General features: G+C 35.4%; 1 protein-coding gene across 1 annotated transcript; it reads right to left on the reverse strand.

Annotated features, from left to right (window-relative positions):
- Positions 1-15,924: 15,924 nt before the first annotated feature.
- On the reverse strand, positions 15,925-17,830 carry LOC105778621 (protein SHORT-ROOT). The gene has a single exon (XM_012602348.2). It carries the CDS (start codon positions 17,727-17,729, stop codon positions 16,299-16,301), a length of 1,431 nt encoding a protein of 476 aa, XP_012457802.1. The 5' UTR covers positions 17,730-17,830; the 3' UTR covers positions 15,925-16,298.
- Positions 17,831-21,146: the final 3,316 nt, after the last annotated feature.

Genomic DNA, 21,146 nt, shown 5'->3' on the forward strand with positions numbered 1-21,146 from the left:
TCTATTCGGACCTTGGGAAAGCCATTTAACATTTTCACTGACGTCCTTTCCACTCCAAACCTATTGAATTGAAAGTAAATTAATTAATTATAAATTTTATACGAAAACATTATTATTTTTCATTGAAAGCTTCAGTTGCATACCGTCTGCCATAACCATTCATGAAAAGATTCTGTGAATAACTTATGAATCTCTTGATGTTGTAATCTTCGGGAGCGTGAACGAGTTCTCAAGAATTGTTTGTATTCACTATGTTAAAAAGTGGATTACTTGGTTAGAAGATAAACAAATTAAAAAGATGAATATTTATCAAATTCTAAAACTTACTTGCGTAATGGTTCAATTGAATCGTGGTGAAAAAGAACATATCGATGTGCTTGTACCTAAGATCTATCATTTAAGTGTGCAATTTTAACTTTATCGATTGGTTGTCCATAACTTCGAAATAGATAAGTTTTGGCTAAGTTATGATTAGTGAGCCCAGCATTTCTACTTGGTCTATTCAGTCTTGTTTCAACATCTTCTGAATATCTTGAGCAGAAAGGCATACACTCCTCTGCCAAGTAACCTTCAGCAATTGATCCTTTTGGATAACGCTTATTACGACAATAAGACTTCAATTTTCATAGGAACCTAAACACGATATACAATATTATCAAAAGTTGTAATTAAAGGTATATTCATGAATGAATGAAAACTTTACAAATAAATTAGCACCTCTCTATAGGATACATCCATCAATAGAAAACTGATCCACTAAGTTTTGTTTCATAAGGGAGATGAATTAGCAAGTGCACCATAATAGTGAAGAACAAAGGTGGAAAGATCTTCTCCAAGTTGCATAAAGTCAAGGCTACTCGATCTTGTACTTTCTCAAGTTCTTCAACAATAAAAAATTTGCCACAAATAGCTTTCATTATATTGGATAGTTCAATTATACAAGACGTCACCTTTTTTGATAATTGTGATTTTAGGGAATATAGTCTTCGATCTTTAAGACTCACACATCGAGATATATTTGATGCACACGCATCTGGGACCTTTATATCTTTCAACACCATACAAAACACTTCTTTTTCTTTCTTCGACATTACAAAAATAGAAGGCAGCAACTGAGATTTTCCATTCGGAAGTAATTGGGGATAAAGATCATGCCAAATTCCTATGTCAACTAGATCAAGTCAATTATGAAGGTTGCCTTTCAATTTTCTATCGACATTTAGAATTGTCCCGATGATGTTCTCACAAACATTCTTTTCAATATGCATAACATCAAGATTGTGTCATAAAATGTGATGCTCCCAATAAGGTAACTACAAACAACTTTTTTTTCCATAAATCCGCCTCATTAGAATCATCCTCTTCATCAGATTCATCATCACTTTACCGGTCAACATCGCCAACATACGCCTCCCTTGGTCTTCTCTTTTTTTGTGTGTTGGGTGGTTGATTCATCTTCCCATAACTGAAATTGATATCTTTTAACATGAACAAGATTTTAGTTCCAATGGTTTGCTTAAGAGGTTCTCTAAACTCTTCAATACCATCAAATAGAATCCTCTGAAATCTAAATCTATGATTTCCATCTAACCACTGATGATGCCCCATGTAAGAGAACTTCTTTCCATTATATAACCACTTTGAACATGTTTGCACCATATAATAATGACAAGCATAACGTCCTTTGGTACTCCAACCAGATAAATTGGCATAAGTTGGGAAATCACTAAGCTGCACGTAATAAAAGTTCTTTTTTCTCAAGACATCATATGTTTCAACACCCGCCCATAATTGTTTCAACTCTTCAATAAGTGGCTGCATATAAATGTCAATATCATTCCTGATACCTTTCTCTCCAAGAATAATCATAGATAAGATAAAAGAAGATTGCTTCATGCAAATCCACGGAGGCAAATTGTAAGGAACAAGCACTACAAGCCAAGTACTGTACGAAGTACTCATGATTTTAAAAGGATTAAAGCCATCAGATGCTAGCCCAAGTCTCACATTTCGAGGATCGCTTGCAAATCTTTGAAATTTACTATCAAATGATTTTCAAGCTAAAGAATCCGCAGGATGCCTTAATAACCCATCATCAGTTCGTTGATCATGATGCCACCTCATAGACTCGACTATCTTTAAGGACATAATAAGTCTTTGAAGCCTTGGTATGAATGGAAAATATCACAAAATCTTTATTGGCTTCTTTCTTGACTGTGCCTCACCTTCATCCTCATTCACATCCTCTGCATTCCTATTCATCCAAAGAGATTTACCGCAAACATGATAAGACTGTTGGTTTTTTCGATCACCCCATACAATATGCAGTCATTTGGGAAACTATGAATTTTTTCATACCCAATGCCTAAATCCTTTATCAGCTTCTTCATATCTTTGCATGAATGAGGAATTTTTGCAAACGGAAACATATATCTCAAAAACTCTTATAGCAGCGTAAAAGAGTTTCTGATCCACCCTCCCAAACATTTTAAGTGAAAAAGATGAATGCAGAAAATCCGTTTTGAAAATTTCGATCCCTCATAAAGTTCTTCATTCATTTCATTAAATAACTTGTAGAACTTCACCGCTTCTCCATTTGGCTCTTCATCAAGTGCACTTCTTCCTGTTTCGGTAAAAACATTTTCACCAGTATCACAATCATCGGATGCAATAATTTCAAGTAGAAAGGATTGCAAACCATGACTGTGCATATTAAATGCATCCCGCACCATACCTTCCATGTCATCTTCTCTATGAGGACAAGCCAGATTAATCGTTAAAGAGGTTCTACGCGGTGTACACTCTCCATTGAAAATCCATTTTTCTACCCCCGAATAAAGCCATCAATAATTAGATGTTTGTAGACAACTTCACGAATATGCCAATTGATGTTGCCACACTTCTTACTTGGGAAAAGAATCATATGCTCTTGGCTTGCATTTTGAAATGCAAAATTTAAAAAAGTTTGTACTCCATTTTGATAATCGTTGCTTACCCTTGACAAATCTATCCAACTCTTATCCATTTCATAGTTCTTGAAGTCTAAAGTTGAGAATAAATTACGATTACTTAAGTGTTCTAAATAGATTTAATTCATGTTTATACTATGATTACTTAAGTGTTCTAAATAGGTTTAAGTCAAATTTCAATTCTAATTTTTATATTATGCTCAAATTTATATCTCAATGTTTATAATATGATTGAATAATCTAAATTTTTATTCAGTAAATTTAAAGTTGTAAATAAATAGTTTATGAGTTGGATATTTGTTTATTTATATTTGTTTGTTAAGTTGAATAAATCAACATTAATCAAAATTTAAATTTTTTATTAAATTAACCTAATATAAATTAAATGAACACATATAACCTAAAATAGTAATATCACAAGGAGATATGTAAGATATTATGCCTTAATTCAAATCACTAACATAGATTTATCTCAAAAAATGTTGTACTAAATTAAAACGTAAGTAATACGAGGTACTTACAAATGCAATTAATGAGAGCTTAAAACGGAGTTGTTTGATTAGGCAATTCAAATGAGCCTATGGAGTACTTCTTTTGTAGGGATCCAATTCATTGTTTCAATAAAAACATAAGAAATAAATGATATGATAAATTGACATTATTAATTAACAAGACATATTTAGAGGAATACTTAACCAAAGAGAAGTGTTAATATATTATGGATGACTAAATACATAAAAACCATTAGCATGCTTTATGAGATTCTTGTACACATATGATATATGGTATCATTCCTATTTATGCAATTTATGTATTTATTATGGTACAATGAATGATAGAATGCAACATCCCTTTTATGGCTAAAAGTACATATTTTATGATGTATAATCAATAACATCTTTTATTTTAACCATTCATTTACAACAATATAGATATATTTAGGATCTATCTATATTGATTCGGCAGGAATCCTATCCAGCCACTTCAATCGAGATCGTAATCAAAACTACCGGCTATTCCATTTATTAATTAATCATTCTTTCAAATTAAGTGAAAATTTGTACATTCACCCATCTTAGTTAAACAATAAAGTTGTTAAATGGGAGTAAGGGTTTTTACGGTCAATCACTGATGAATTCAAAATGCATATATTTTAAAGACATTCTCAATTTTATTAAAAAATATATATAACTAACCAAAGTTTATTGGTTTTTTTACACAACTTTTTCAAGCCGAGTACATTAAACAATGAAATCCAATGGTACTAAATAGATCACCGATGACGATCCTTCATGGAAAATGAACTATGTAATATAATTACTCCATGCATAATTGAACTATGTAATATAATAAAAAAATTACATTACATATCATTTTAAAAATAAAAAGTAAATTAAATAATCTACTTAACTAGACTTTTATCCGTTCAAAATTATTAACTAACAATGAGAAGAAGAAAATTGACACGTTACTTTGAATTTTTCCTAAAATAAAAATTAAAACATTGATTAATAAACTTTATTAATAACAATTTAATTATATGATAAATAAACTTTTATAGTTTTTTTGTTTTTATTAGAGCTCTTTTTAGATTTTTAAAATATATATATATTGAATAATCTCGAGTGACACGTGAACAAATCAAAATTACCTGTCATTGATTAATGATATGATAAATTTTAGATGTTCTCCATGTCATTTTATTCATTTCGTGATCTGGCAAGATCAAGAAATGGAGAAAAGAAAGAGTTTCCTAACAGCATCTTAAATGCACCCATTTCTCATCACATTTTCCATAAATCATATTACGATAAATAAAAATAAATAAAAATGAACTCAATGAACCAGTGACACATTGGCATGCAACCCACAAATTTTCATGTCATTTTATGAACTTTAACATATATGGTTTCTTCTTTTTTTAACAAGACCAGACACAATTCAATCATCTGGGAATTATGTTCTTTAATGTGTTAATAAAATAATTTTATGCTACAATAACAACTTAAACTTGATCTATCGTTTAATACCACAACGATAGAATATAAAATATCTTGATTATCTTACAAATTTTAAGGAAAAATTTAGCATGTGAATTAACATCAATAGGTAAATATGTTCTGCTTTTAGAACCATTAAAAATGATGGTAAAACATGCCTATTCACCATAATAATAAAGCAAAATCTGTGTATGGAGACATTACATACCGTGTGAAATGATTGCAGTAACCCCAAGCTTGCATGAGGCTAACTCCCCAACCTTTACAACCAAAGTATTTGTCCAAGTTTGATGACCACACAGTCGAATTCTCATTAATAGTACTTTTAGAAACCCTACTTCCAAGATGTTGTGATGCAAACAACTTTAATACGTCAGGGCACTCCCATTGAGATATATTGGTCTTTGTATTGTAATAATATTTGTGCCCTATTTATTTACAAAAGAAAAATGGAAAAAAGAAACCCTTAATTCTGTCTGAGTTAAAAGATGCATGCATGCATGCACACACAAAAACTTTGTTAGATGTTTCTACATCTAAAACCAACCAACTTAGTAATCCATCTTTTAAGCATCTTCTGAATAATATGATGTGCTAAAATTCCATTTGCATTAACAACCTTACCCTTTTAATTGTTAGAGCCTTTCAGATTTTTGGTCAACAAAAACTTTTAGCTCCGATAAGAAATAATAAAAAATATAGAAAAAATATTTCCAAACACAATGTGAGATTTCATTCTTTCTAACATCTGCAACTTTACCCCAAAAGATATGACGTCATTTTCCTATAGTTAGTTTCATGTATTTCCAAATTCATAATCCGTATGATTCATTCAAAAAGAAAACAAAAATTTTGATAAAAACAAAATGAGACAAATCATACAACTTTCTTTATACAACATACATGTTTCATCTACTGCTTCCCACCAATCTTCCACGTGTTTTGTAGTGAATGAGAAATGAGTACTCGAAGATGCTTCTACAGGTCTTTCCCACTAACTCTGTAATGCCCCAGAATTTGGGCCTAGAAGTATTGGGCCTTGAGTAAAGGAACGGTTAGGAAGCTGAGCATAAAAGTTTATGTAAGCTAGGAATTGACACAAAATTATGTCTGTTTTAGTGGATAAGGGTCCTGAGAGGAGTTGGAAAAGTCTTGGATTCGAACTTGGGCTTTAGCAAAAATTTTGGTTTTAAGTGGATAAAACCCTAGATGCTTGGATGTAGGCCTTTTAAATTGTTTTGTTAAAAAAATGTCATAAAGAAGCATGTGGTCTAGTGGTTGCAGCGTCATTAAGGTTGCAAGGGAGCTTGGGTTCAAATCTTGGCTCTTGCAATTTATTTTGGTTTTCTTTTAAAGGAACCTGGACTTTGGTCTTTAGACATTTTTATTAATTGAAGATAAAATGTGGCATAAGGAGCTTGATGGCCCACTGGTAAGTGGCGTGTTACTGCTTCTAAGAGGCTTGAGATTGAGTCATGTTATGCACAAAGGAGTATTTAGTCTTTGAAGAGGTTTGTGGAGAGAATTTATGAGAGAAAAGGGGGATTTGGATAAAGGGAGGAAATCAAGGCTATGTGATGGGAAAGGGAGAGTTGTGCCGTATAGGGACTTTAAGCACTCTTGAATTCAGTTTTTGGGGAGTTTTTCTTTCGGAATTGGGTTGGTTTATGGGAGGGAACTTGTTTTTGGTCATATTTTTGTTACTTTTCTTAGCTTTTTGGTTTTGGGAGACCAAATAGGCTATAGACCCTTTCGGGTATTATTTGTTTCCCTTTTGGTTGTTTTCTGCTTGACTGAATATTTTTGTCTAAATCTCTTTTCCAATTGGTTTTTCCCCTTCTGGCCGATTACCGTATTTTATCTCCCTCTCAACACTTTCAGGTTTTGGCTCTTGTTTTCTGAACATACGGTTACATTTTCTCTTCTTTGTCGAGTTCGTGTTTTTCTCTTTTTCTCAAACAGTTTCCCCTTGGAAAATTTCTCTTATTCTTTGTTTCTCTCAATCAAATCTTAGTAGTTCACCTCCCTTTGTTCTGTTACTGATTATTTTCTCTCTTCCCTCTCCTACATTCGGTTTAGTCTTGGTTTAAGGGATTCTTTGCTCCTATATTTCGTACTCTCTCCATTCCTATTTTTGATTCGGCAAGTAATCTCTGTTAATCAAACTTCCGATGGGTGAAGAGGGTGCTAGTAGTAAAGTGATAGCAAAGGTACCGGCTGAGTTTGAGCGCGTAGCCTCTACTCCCAGGTTGTGGAAGGGTGGCTGCACCAATCTCTGGAACTAATGGGCAACCACAACCGACTGATCTAGTCAAAGGAAAGGATTTGGAGCACGTGGACGATTCGTTCGTTTCGTAATCAGGTGTGTAAATGTACACCGTAAATCATTACTATCATAAAGTCAAAAAGGCGAAAATACGACGATTGAGGCCACATGGGCGTGCGAACGCTCACGTGGTGAACCGAGCCCACAAATATGGGCGTTAGACTACAGAGGCCACCACGAGCATTCTCAAGCTCTTGGGCCGTTATGGGCCTCGTTGGGCTCAAATAGGCCGTGTGAGCCCAATAGGCTCGTGGGTCCCACATGGATAAAAGCTACGAAAAGTGGCAGGAATTGGATTGGGCTATGTAGTTCGCATAGCCGTGTTTGAATTTGGGCCAAATGGGCCACATGAGCGTCTGGGCCCACTTGGGCCGAATATTGGGCTTTGGGCCTATTTACTCTATTTTGACCGTGTGGATTATCTGTGTCGCTCGAGGAGATTGTAGACCTTTGGAAAGGTCGTTATTGGTACTGAAACCCTAAAATAAGTATAATAACCGTAATGCCCTAGTAGGATAAAATGACTGTAATGCCCTTGTAGGGTAAAATGACCATAATACCCCTGTAGGGTAAATTAATCGTAATGCCCCCATAGGTTAAAATAATCGTAATACCCTCATAGGGTAAAATAACCGTAATACCCCTGTAAGGTAAAATGACCGTAATGCCCCTATAGGGTAAAATGACCGTAATGCCCCTGTAAGGTAAAATGATCGTAATACCTCCATAACGTAAAATGATCGTAATGCCTATGAAGGGTAAATGACTATTTTGCCCATCGAGTATAAATGATTGATTTGTCTGTGATGTAAATGACTTATTTGTATGTGATTTGTATGGCTGATTCTAAGCATGGCATTCTGCATACACGACATACTGCATGGGGTTGGGATACTGTTATGGAGGAAGTACTGTACTAGTAGCTCTGCCACAATTATCATTCATCGGTGGCTTGGCCACAAATACTATTCTTGGCGGCTTTCTTTGCGATATCATTATTTGGCGACTTTTCTGCGATATTACTGATGGATTTATGTCGATCATATTACCGTTACTAATGGCTTTGTGCCGGTCATATTACTGTTACTGAGGGCTTTGTGCCGATCATATTACCGTTACTAATGGTTGTGTGCCGAACATATCACTACTACTGATGGCTTTATGCCAGTCATATTACTGCACTTTTGTCTTGTAGCCATTCTGATTATTGCTTATAGCTATCCTTTTTACGGCTCTTAACAATTCTGGTTTCTAGCACCTTTGCTGCGATTCTGATTATTGTCGCAAATGGTGCTAATATTGGTGTGTTGGTTGGGTGGCTCAATATTATCCCCATATGGTGTGTTGGCTGGATTGGGATGGGTTAAATGATTGCATTGTTGCATTTCTAATACTGATTCTGTCACTGTATTGGGCTTAGGCCCACATGTATTCTATTTCTGATTCTGATACTGTAATGGGCTATGGCCCATACTACACTTTTACTGTTTTTGGCTAATGCCCACATGGTTTTATTACCGAAAAGGGCTTAGGCCCAGTCTGTTACTGCTTATATTACTGACTGAATGATAACGGATTACACACTGAGTTTTCATAAACTCACCCTTCTATCTAACTGTGCAAGTAATCCCCAGCCTTAGGCGATTTAGAGCCGCGTGGGACTCGGAGGTGGCTACACATCTGTTAATATTTTATTCTAGATCAGTTCCTTAAATTTTACTTTGGGGTGATTTTTATGTAATAAGGCCTCTGTTATTTTATTTTTCTATTAATTGGGTTTTCTAATTGCTTATTTTGAACTGCTTAACGGATACAAACAAGTTTTCACAAAAAAACTATTTTTCAAGGCAAACACGGACAAACTCTTTTAATTAGCTTTCGTGAATTTTAAACCTATAATTACAAGCCGTTTTACCATGTGGTGTTTTTTTATAACTTACCAAATGGAGTTAAGAAGTAAGAACTAATTAGGTTTTTTCTAAACGAATTTCCCCATTAGACTTTGATTTCGTAAAACACTTCTATGTGACACATCAGATTTAGCCGTAACGTCTAGGCTAGGTTTGGGGTGTTACATTTAGTGGTATCAGAGTCGAGTTGTTAAAATCGACTGTAGAATGGGTTTTCAAATTTTTGGATTTCAAAAGGTTGTTTTTGAATACATGAAGTGTTTTAAGATACTTCTTCTGAAAAGTGTGGCACACCGAGTCTCCGGCACCGAATCCATAAGTTTCTCAAACTGTTGTTTATTTTCGTTAAAGAGCAGTAAATAGAGATAATGTGATTTCTTAGACATTAGACTGTATTGCTACACTTAAACTTAGAGTTTGTATTTATTCTATGTATTCTGAAAATGGTATGCGTGTGATATCCATCCGCTCCGATGGATAGATGGTGTGGTGCGTGCTTGTATTATTAGGATCAGAGTGCACAGCGAGAGTGTAGTGTGAGAGGTGAGGATGTGCAACTGTTATGAAGTTGAAAATTTTGAGGACGAAATTTCTTTAAGGGGGTAGAATTGTAATGCCCCAGAATTTCGGCCTAAAAGTATTGGGCCTTGAGCAAGGGAACGGTTAGGAAGCTGAGCATAAAAGTTTGTGTAAGTTAGGAATTGACACAAAATTATGTTTGTTTTAGTGGATAAGGGTCCTGAGAGGAGTTGGAAAATTCCTAGGTTCGAACTTGGGCTTTAGCAAAAATTTTGGTTTTAAGTGGATAAAACTCTGGATGCTTGTATGTAGGCTTTTTAGATTGTTGTGTTAAAAAATGTCATAAGGAAGCATGTGGTCTAGTGGTTGTGGCGTCATTAAGGTTGCAAGGGAGCTTGGGTTCAAGTTTTGGCTCCTGCAATTTATTTTGGTTTTCTTTTAATGGAACCTGGATTTTGGCCTTTAGACCCTTTTATTAATTGAAGATAAAATGTGGCATAAGGAGCCTAATAGCCTAGTGGTAAGTAGCGTGTTATTGCTTCTAAGGGGCTTGAGTTTAAGTCATGTTATGCACAAAGGAGTATTTATTTTGCTTCTTTTACCATTTGAGAAGCAGAAGTTGATTGAAATACTGTTGAGTAGAAAAGAGTTTGAATTGGTCTTTGAAGAGGTTTGTGGAGAGAATTTATGAGAGAAAAGGGGGATTTGGATAAGGGTTCGGATGGTTGTTGTGGAGAAATTATAAGAGGAAATCAAGGCTATGTGAGGGGAAAGGGAGAGTTGTGCCGTATAGGGACTTTAGGCACTTTTGAATTCAGTTTTCGGGGTGTTTTTCTTTCGGAATTGGGTTAGTTTGTGAGAGGGAACTTGTTTTTGGTCATATGTTTGTTACTTTTATTTGTTTTTTGGTTTTGGGAGGCCGAATAGGCTATAGACCCTTTCGAGTATTATTTATTTCCCTTTTGGTTGTTTTCTACTTGACTGAATATTTTTGTTTAAATCCCTTTTCCAATCGGTTTTTCCCCTTCTGGCCGATTACTGTATTTTCTCTCCCTCTCAACATTTTTAGGTTTTGGCTCTTGTTTTCTTAACATTCGGTTACCTTTTCTCTTCTTTTCCGAATTCGTGTTTTTCTCTTTTTCTCAAACGGTTTCCCCTTAGAAAATTTCTCTTGTTATTTGTTTCTCTCAATTGAATCTTAGTAGTACATCTCTATTTGTTCTGTTACTGATTATTTTCTCTCTTCCCTCTCCTACATTCGGTTTAGTCTTGGTTTAAGGGATTCTCTGCTCCTACATTCAGTACTCTCTGTATTCCTATTTTTGATTCGGCAAGTAATCTCTGTTAATATAACTTCTGATGGGTGAAGAGGGTGCTAGCAGTAAAGTGATTGCAAAGGTACCGGTTGAGTTTGAGCGCGTAGCCTCTACTCCCAAGTTTAAGCGGCGTAAGGTGTCGGCTCTTCGGGATTTTCTGCCAGGTTGTGGAAGGGTGACTGCACCAATCTCTGGAACTAGTGGGCAACCACAACTAACTGATCTAGTCAAAGGAAAGGCTTTGGAGCAAGTGGATGATTCGTACGTTTTGCAATCCGGTGTGTAATTGTACACCATAAATCATTACTGTCGTAAAGCCGAAAAGTAAAAAATATGGAGATTGAGGCCACATGGGCGTGCAAATGCTCATGTGGTGAACCGAGCCCACAAATATGAGAATTAGTCTATAGAGGCCACCACGAGCATTCTCGTGTTCTTGGGCTGTTTGGGTCTCGTTAGGCTAAAAGGGGCTGTGTGGGCCCAATAGGCTCGTTGGTCCCATGCGGATAAAAGCTATAAGAAGTGGCAAGAAATCAATTGGGCAATGTAGTTCGCATAGCCGTGTTTGGATTTAGGCCAAATGGGCCACACAAGCGTCTGGGCCCACTTAGGCCGAATATTAGGCTTTGAGCCCATTTACACTGTTTTGACCGTGTGAATTATCTATGTCGCTCAGGGCGATTGTAAACCTTTGGGAAGGTCATTATTGGCACTGAAACCCTAAAATAGGTATAATGACCGTAATACCCTTGTAGGGTAAAATGACCGTAATGCCCCTGTAGGGAAAAATGGCCATAATGCCCTTGTAAGGTAAAATAACCAAATACCCCTGTAGGGTAAAATGACCGTAATGCCTCCATAGGGTAAAATAACCGTAATACCCTCATAGGGTAAAATGACCGTAATGCCTTTATAGGGTAAAATGACCGTAATGCCCCTGTAGGGTAAAATGACCGTAATACTCCCATAATGTAAAATGATCGTAATGACCCTAGAGGGTAAATGACTATTTTGCCCCTTGAGTGTAAATGATTGATTTGTCTGTGATGTAAATGACTGATTTGTCTGTGATTTGTATGACTAATTTTAAGCATGGCATTCTGGATACACGACATACTGCATGGGGTTGGGATACTGTAATGGAGGAAGTACTGTACTAGTGGTTCTGCCACAATCATTGTTACTGGTGGCTTGGCCACAAATACTATTACTGGCAGCTTTGCTGCGATACTGTTGCTGGCAACTTTACTGCGATGTTACTGATGGATTTGTGCCAGTCATATTACCGTTACTGATGGCTTTGTACCGATCATATTACCGTTACTGATGGCTTTGTGCCGATCATATTATCGTTACTGATGGCTTTGTTCCGATCATATTACCGTTACTAATGGCTTTGTGCCGATCATATTACCGTTACTGATGGCTGTGTGCCAAACATATCACTACTACTAATGGCTTTGTGCAAATCATATTACTGTACTTATGGCTTGTAGCCATTCTGTTTATAGCTTATAGCTATCATGTTTATAGTTCTTAACCATTTTGGTTTCTGGCAGCTTTGCTCCGATTCTGATTAGTGCCGCAACCGGTGCTTATATTGGTTTGTTGGCTCGGTGGGTCAATTTTATCCCCACATAGTGTGTTTGTTGGTACGGGAGGTGTATTGGCTGGATTGAGATGGGTTGCATGATTGCATTGTTGCATTTCTAATACTGATTTTGTCACTATATTGGGCTTAGGCCCACATGTATTCTATTTTTGATTCTTATACTGTAATGGGCTAAGGCCCACACTACACTTTTACTGTTTTTGGCTAATGCCCACACGGTTTTGTTACCAAAAAGGGCTTAGGCCCAGTCTGTTACTGCTTATATTACTGACTAAATGATAAGGGATTACACACTGAGTTTTCGTAAACTCACCCTTCTGTCTAACTGTACAGGTAATCCCCAGCCTTAGGTGATTTGGAGCCGCGTGGGACTCGGAGGTGGCCGCACGTTCGCTAATATTTTATTCTAGACCAGTTCCTTAAATTTTACTTTGGGGTGATTTTTATGTAATAAGGCCTCTAATATTTTAATTTTCTTTTAATTGTGTTTTCTAATTGATTATTTTGAACTACTTAACGGATACAAACAAGTTTTCACAACATAAACTATTTTTCAAGGTAAACAGGGACAAATTCTTTTAATTAGTTTTCATGAATTTTAAACCTGCAATTACAAGCCATTTTACCGTGTGGTGTTTTTTATAACTTACCAAATGGAGCTAATAAGTAAGAACTAATTGGATTTTTACTAAACGAATTTCCCCATTAGACTTTGATTTCATAAAACACTTCCATGTGACACGTCAGATTCGACACTAACGTCTAGGCCGGGTTTGGGGTGTTATAGACTCTTTCCTTTACTTTCATTATAATAATATGAAGCACCAGTGGAGGGATCTTTTGCTTCCACCTACAGAGGAACTAATAGAAGTCAATATTGTCACAATAGAAAGTAGGAAAAAACATATTCTAGAAATAAGATAAAAAAATTGACATCCACTTAAGAAAGTTTTCATTTTTCCCTTCTCTTTCTCTGGTATAAGGTTACACCCATTTGTAAATAGAACACCAAAAATAAAGGAAACCTAGTCAGTAGTAATTAATTTGGATTGCAGAAAGCTCACATGAAAAGAATTCTACAAATAAGTAACTGTCTCTAGCCGAACAGACAATTGATATTTTCCTACAAGCATTAGAAAGAAAAAAAATCAAAATTCAGTGGAAAAAGTTACAACATTAGAAGTAAGAAATGAAGATTGGGCAACATTCAAATAGCTTCAGCAACAATGTTTCTCCATTGTGACATTAGTTGCACAGAGACAAAGGGACCACACTTTCGTTGGGCCATAAGCTGCTGGATGTTGAGAATGGTTTTGAGTTTGTTAATGTGCATCATGAACTTGTCTAGTTTTAAATATTTAGTTCTGGTTTCTAGGCAAGTCTGGGATGAAATAATTGATTTTTTCCAAACCTAAGATTGCTTAAGGTATATATTATTTGATTCGTAAAAGTATATTGTGAAAATTTTATGGACTAAACACCATTGTAAATCACATATTTATACATGGGAAGCCCCTAATAACTTAAAAGCATATTCCAGTTTCGGTAGGTAAAAATTAAAAAAATTCAGAAGAATTGAAACATCAATGCAAACCCCAACTTTCTAAGCACGCAACCAGCATAACCCAGAATTCAGAAGAAAAGAGAAAATAAATTACAGCAAATCTAGAAATTAAAGAAAAACACAAAAATAAAAAGTCAATAAGAAAATTAAAAAAGAAAGAAAGAAATGAAGCAGAACTGTCTTACCTGAGAAAATGTCGATTGAGACTAAGAGAAGACTTATATTTTCTTCAATGTGAGGAGCAGCTAAAATAGAATAACAATGTATGTATATTTTTTTTCAAACAACGAAAAGACTGAGAAAGAAAAGGGACGGAACTTTGGGGTTTCAAGTAAAGAAAAGTCTGGGAAAGAAAAAGGACAAGATTTTGGGGTTTCAAGTAAAGAAAAGATCGAGAAAGAAAATAATTTGTGCGTGGGAGATGATATCTTTGTGAATAACAACACCATTTCAATAAAAAGTAAAAAAATTTGCGGTGCTCTTCCTATAAACGCCGCTATTGCTTACCTTTTGAGGCGTTTTCCCCATAAACACCGCTATTGCTTTACCTTTTGCAGCGTTTTTCCCATAAATGCCGCTATTGCTTTACTTATTGAGGTGTTTCTCTATTAGCGCCACTAATGGTATATATTTACAGCGTTTTTGATCTAAACGTCACTAAAAACACCGCTAAAAGCCTAATTTGTTGTAGTGATTAATCAATATTGCGTGATATTTCTCTCCTTATTTTATTTTTTATTTTACTTTCTCGATGTATCTGTTGCGATCCAACTTCCGATCCAACAAAAGTTAAAATGATATTGTAATATATAACTGCAAAAAAGTTATTTGTTCTAATAACATGACCGCCTAGAGACTGCTAATGTTGAAATTTATTTGTTTATTTAATTTTGGTCAGAATGTTGTAGATTCTCTAATTTCTTTTAATCTTAATATTAAATTCTCATATACAGTGGATAATAATTTTTAATTATGGAATAAAGAATATGATTGATGTAAACCAATAAGATATGCATAAACAGATATATGCTCTATGCTACCAACTAAAGAAATGTGATAGGTGGGACTTGTATTATCATCAATTAAAAGCTGATAATTAATTAATTGGTGAAGTTTAGGGTTCTTGGGCAGGCTTTAGTTACATACTTATTCTTTTTTCTAGGTAAAATGATTTTATTGTCATAAAAAGTCTGCAAGTGCAGAACAAATACGTAGTCCAGGGAAAATCAGAAATTATAACCCAATGATGTCAATTTTGAGTTTTTTTTTTTTTAATATGGATCGAGTATGCATATTTTAAATAGATATTTTTATTAAAAATTTGAGAATGTATCGATCAAATTTCGATTATTAACTATACTTTTACAGATTATTGATTTTCTCATTGGCTTTATCAAATTTCTATAACCACATCAAAGGATAAAAACATGGGAACAGCTTAGAATAGAATTAAGTCTATGTCTGTATTTCATCCCAAAAGAGGTCTATATGTTTGTAGTAGAAATGATTTTTTTTTAAATTTAATAGTTGAGATTTATAACAATGTGTTTTTTAGCTCAACAGAGTATGGTGTAAAATTGACATTATTTTGAGAAAATGAATCGATTAAAGCTGATACAGAATTAAAAGAAATTTTAGCATATTGGTGCCAATCTTTTTTAATACTAACAAAACCTTCTATATATAAAAATGGAATTAATGATACATATTGCACATAATACTTTTATATTTTTATTGCAAACCTATAATACATAATTTTGTTACAAATTTATAAGAAATTGATGAAGGAAAAACGATACAGGGAAGGGAAGGATTGGGATATTGCCATGGAGATGGCAGAGGCACAAATTCAAACACCTTCAAACAAGAATAATGATCTAAATCAGAAAAAGGAACATCACAAACTCCAAAGCATAAAGCTGAGAAAAAAAAACTAGACATTAAAGAAAAAACAATGATCAAAAGAAAGATATGAAAGGTAATGAACTCCATCTGCATGTTTTGATTTGCTTCCAAATTCTTGCATAAATGCAGTGCAAATTGATTCAGCTTGAAACCATGGTTGTAGTTGTGGCCAAGTTTTTAGGGTTTCCATGCGGATACCCATACTACAGGTTCTTCTTTCCATGTTAAGTAAAGTCCTGTTTCATTTTGATATGGTTGTGCGAGTGCCCATCCGGGCTTGTACCTTTTTAGCAATGCCTTGACGTCGTCGACAACATCGTCGCTAAATCCGACCGATGAGAAAGCTTCCTTGAGTCTTTCAGACCATTGGCTCCCTCTTTCTCTTCTCTCACGCTCTCCTTCATTGTCTTGGTCATCGTCACAAGCTAAAACCCTAACTATGCCCCTTGAGCACTCCCTCTCCAGCATAAGCTTCTCATTGCTGGTTGGGGTGAAGCTTTCTTCAAGCATTTCAAAGTAGACTGTGTAAAATCTCAGGCATTCTTCAAAGCATTTGACGAAGTCGTATCGAGTGCTTGAAAAGTCAGCTTCTTCCTCAACGACGGTTACGACTTTAGGCCCCAGCGACCGGAACATCCCGATCACTGCAGCTCTTCCCTCGACGGGGACTCTTCGCAAGGCTCCCATACAATTAACCGCGACAGCTTCATCTTCAACAACACCGAGTGCCTCTTTTGTGAGTTGGCCCAAATGGTTTAGCCCACTTATTACATTAAACTCAAAGGGTACACCCATTAACCTAGCAAACTTCTCCATTCGCTGGCTTATTTCCTTCATCACCGATCTTACAATATTAGCAGTGACCACAACAGTGAGCTTTAAGTGTGGGGTGTCATCGTTTCGAGTGGCCAAGGCTTCGAGCAAAGTAGGCCATTGAGTGCAAAGGGTATTGCTTATATCGATGATGTGAAGTTTGGGCTCACCATCTAAGGCTTCCAGAATTGCACCATTGGCGGCTACGTGACCGAAAGTTGTCCATGGACTGACCTCTTGGAACTTGAGGATTAACTTCCGAGCTGAATCAAAGCAGTGGCTCTTTTCTGCGACTAAAGTTAGGGTTTTAAAGCATCTTTGTCCTGACTCAGTGGCCTTACAAAACAGGGCCTGCAAGAAATACGATGCTAGTTTCTGATCACAGTCTCCATAAGGGGAAGCCAGTTCGTTTAGCATCCAAAGAAGGTGATGGATTTTGCTAGAATCTTTGTCGTAGATGGCTCTAGCACATTCCTTTAGAAGCCTTGATGCCCATTTGTTACCCGCCGCACTAGGCTCCCCGTCACCGCCGGCCGAGTAGTCTGATGAACGGCTGGTCGACGTGTGGCTAGTTTGAGGCTGATGATGATGGTTGTTGTTGTTATTGCTGCTGCTGCTGTTGTTGTACATGTCTACCGCTACAGATGACCATTTCTCCAGCTGATCGACCGGTTGAAGTGGAAGGATAGAGTGGTGGCTCTGCCGTTTCCAGTGAAAAGAGTTCTTATGATGTCCTCCATGGCTTGGGGAGGCCCCCTTTGACTCTTTAGAAATCTTTGCAGAACTCAATTTCATTTGAGTTCAGAAATGGCCAAGTACAAAGCTTTGAATTCTGAAATATTGCCCATACTATCATATTTAGGGTCATTGTCGTACTATGCAATATATCTACCATATGTATTTGGCTTTGAGTATCATATATAAATAATTTTACAATAAACATATTAGTAAGGTATATATAAATATAAATTGTTGGAGTTATGCTATAGTGATAAGCAACTATATGGTTTTTCTATGCAATTTCTAATTATAAATTATAATGAAACTTATATATATTTAATTCACATTTTGTAATATAATTATGACGTCAAGTATTCTTGTATGGCTTCATAAAAACATATACTTTATTGTATGCCTTTTAGTGTTTGTTTCTTATTGTTTGAAAAACTATGCATTGGTATGATTTAGAGAACTGCAAAGAATTGATGACGTAGCACTTTTTAACCACCAAGACATTTTAAACAAGAACTTTCTATTTTTTTCAACGGAATATTTCATCGAAAAATTAAGTTTTTCTTTATAATAATTTTCTCCTTGATAAGGATTTTCGGTGACAAATTCATCAAATAATTTGAGTTTTTCTCTTGTAGTACCCATTGCAGGCAATTAAATTACTTGCCTTATTTGAGTTTGTAATTTAATGACAGGAATCTTTAGACATGTAAATGTGTTGTTATTTTGAAGATTCTATTTTCCATCTATGAAAACCAATCCTTGAATTTTGAAGATTGAATTGAATTCAAGTGAATCAATTCAACCTTTGGAATGTGGAGATTTGATCGAGATTTATTGTTGATTTTGGAGAACATATCTTCGATTGATAAAACCTTGAATGTTTTACATTGTAATTGCTATTTTCAAAGAGTTACTTTGTATTTACTTAGATTCTATGTTCGCAAGCTGAAATTGATATATGCTTTGAGGCTTGTTTAGGTTATGCATGAGAGCTTATTAGAGCACTTCAATTTGTTCATTGAGGAATTGTTTTGTCAATTTGTGCAAACTATATTGTAAAATTTGAGTGTTTACTACCTAAGTTTTCAGGGGGAGGTGTAACACCCATAACCCGTATCTGTCACCGGATTAGGATTACGAAGCACTACCGTACAATCAGAAACATTTTAATAATATTTCATTCACTAACATAAACATGTCATGTATCAATCATACATGCAAATTTTGTTGCTAAATCGAGCCCTCGAGGCCCTAGAAATACCTTAGAAACGGTTCGGGACTAAACTGAAAACATTAGGAAAGTTTAAGAAAAAGTTACAAAAATTTGAATACAAGGGTCACACGCCTGTGTGCCTCACATGGCTGAGACACACGCCTGTGTCTCAGGCGATGCAACCTTTGAAGTAGGGACACATGGTCGTGTCCCAACCCGTGTCCTCACCCGTGTAACTCTCTTAGTAGGGTCACATGGCCGTATCACACACCTATTTTTCTGGCCATGTAACTCTCGAAATAGCCTTACACGCCCGTGTGCCAGACTATGTGCTAGGTCGTGTAACTCACTGACTTGCATACAAAAGAACTCTCAAATGACACACGACCGTGTCTCTAGGCCATGTGCCATACATGGCTGAGTCACATGTCCATGTCTCAGGGCGTGTGGACATAAATTTTCCTAAAATCAAGCCATTTCCTATACCATTTCATGCATAAACCTTTAGGCCTTTTTCTTTTGCATATAATCAAGTCATCAAAACCCTGTCAAAGCATTCATATAATGATCATTTCAAGAGTCTTAAACCAACTAACCAATATGCCTTTCAAGGCACCTCAAATATAATCATCAAAACTTACCTAAACATGTCAACTTTACCTAATTTCAAATAAAAATTACTAGTTCAAAACTTACCCAAACATGCCACAAATTGACCATCATCGCACCAATTCAAATATACCATATGAGCCATTCAAACATACATCACAAGTTAGCCAAAATGACACAATCCAACAAGGTATCAAATGGTACCAACCAAGAAAACTTGCACAACTCATACATACCAAATCATCCATTAAACATTCAACTAAACATCATTATAAGTCCACCTATACATGCCATTATAACCTTGGCCAAAACAGTCCAAAAACTACCGATATTTATTCTGGATAGTGTGATAGATCTCCGACGAGCTTCCAAACCGATCGAGCTTCTGATAATCTATAAAACATAGGAATGAAACTACGTAATCACTTAATGCTTAGTAAGTTCATAGAAAATAGAACATAACTTACCGTTTCATTTGCATAACATAAAGTATAAGCATAATATAATCCAAACCACAAGCTTGGCACAAGCCTATATATCATCATCAATACACACGTTAGTGTGATTGTATATGGTTCAAATGAATTCATACATAACAAGAAGCTTGCACATGTTTCATATCATTTAGATCATCATTCCTTTCCATAGATTCATGATAGATCACATTTGAACACTTACCCTTTTCATTTCCTTTTTTTGCCCGTTGAATCATATAGAATATAATCAGATACTCGGGAAAGCTCACACAAAGTGTGCTTAAACATATAACCATAACCTTTCATTTACATCATTGCTCACACGAGCTATGAAATGGGCTTTCTCACACGAGCTGTGGGTCAGAATATAAGCTACACGATGCTGCTCACATGAGCTGTGGAGTATCTGCAACAAATGGAACCTTAGCCATTGGTAGGACATTCAAGACCAGCACCCAAAACATGAAATCCCTAATGACATGTCATTTATATCCTACGAATTCCTAAGGTTCAACTGGGACTCAACATCCGTCAATTCATTATAGCTTTAGTACAATTATACATCGATCCTTTTACTTTAAACTAACATAATGAGCATTCAAATTAACAACGTTAATTCAATAACCGTTCATACGAAATTACCTCGATGACTAGGGGCGTAGAAACGAAGTCGAACTAATCTGAGGCTTTAACTTTTCCCCGATCTAGAACCGTACGTGGTTTATCTTGATCTAAATAGACAAATTTCAACCCATTTAATACCTTTAGTATTAAATTTAATCTACATTTCATATTTATGTAAAATTACTATTTTTCCCCTAATATTTTAACTTTTCATAATTTAGTCCTTATGCCCATAAATTGAAATCTAAGCATTTTAATCCTCTATTCAAGCTAATCGAATTCTCTAGGGACTTAAACCAACCCATACTAATCATCATTTCATAAATTTAACATGAACTTTTACTATTGTTACAAATTAATCCCTATATGTAAATTTCTTCAAAAACCACTTTACAAAACTTGTTTATTTCTCAACAAAGGTTCACAATCTATCACTTAACATCAAAAAGCATTCAAAAACATTCATGTAAAGTCCCTCAACCTCTAAAAATTTTTCAAATTAATCCTTGGGCTAACTAATTAAGCTAAAACGATCCTGAAAACATAAAAATCATT

This window comes from Gossypium raimondii, chromosome 10, assembly GCF_025698545.1.
Source record: "Gossypium raimondii isolate GPD5lz chromosome 10, ASM2569854v1, whole genome shotgun sequence".
NCBI lineage: Eukaryota > Viridiplantae > Streptophyta > Magnoliopsida > Malvales > Malvaceae > Gossypium > Gossypium raimondii.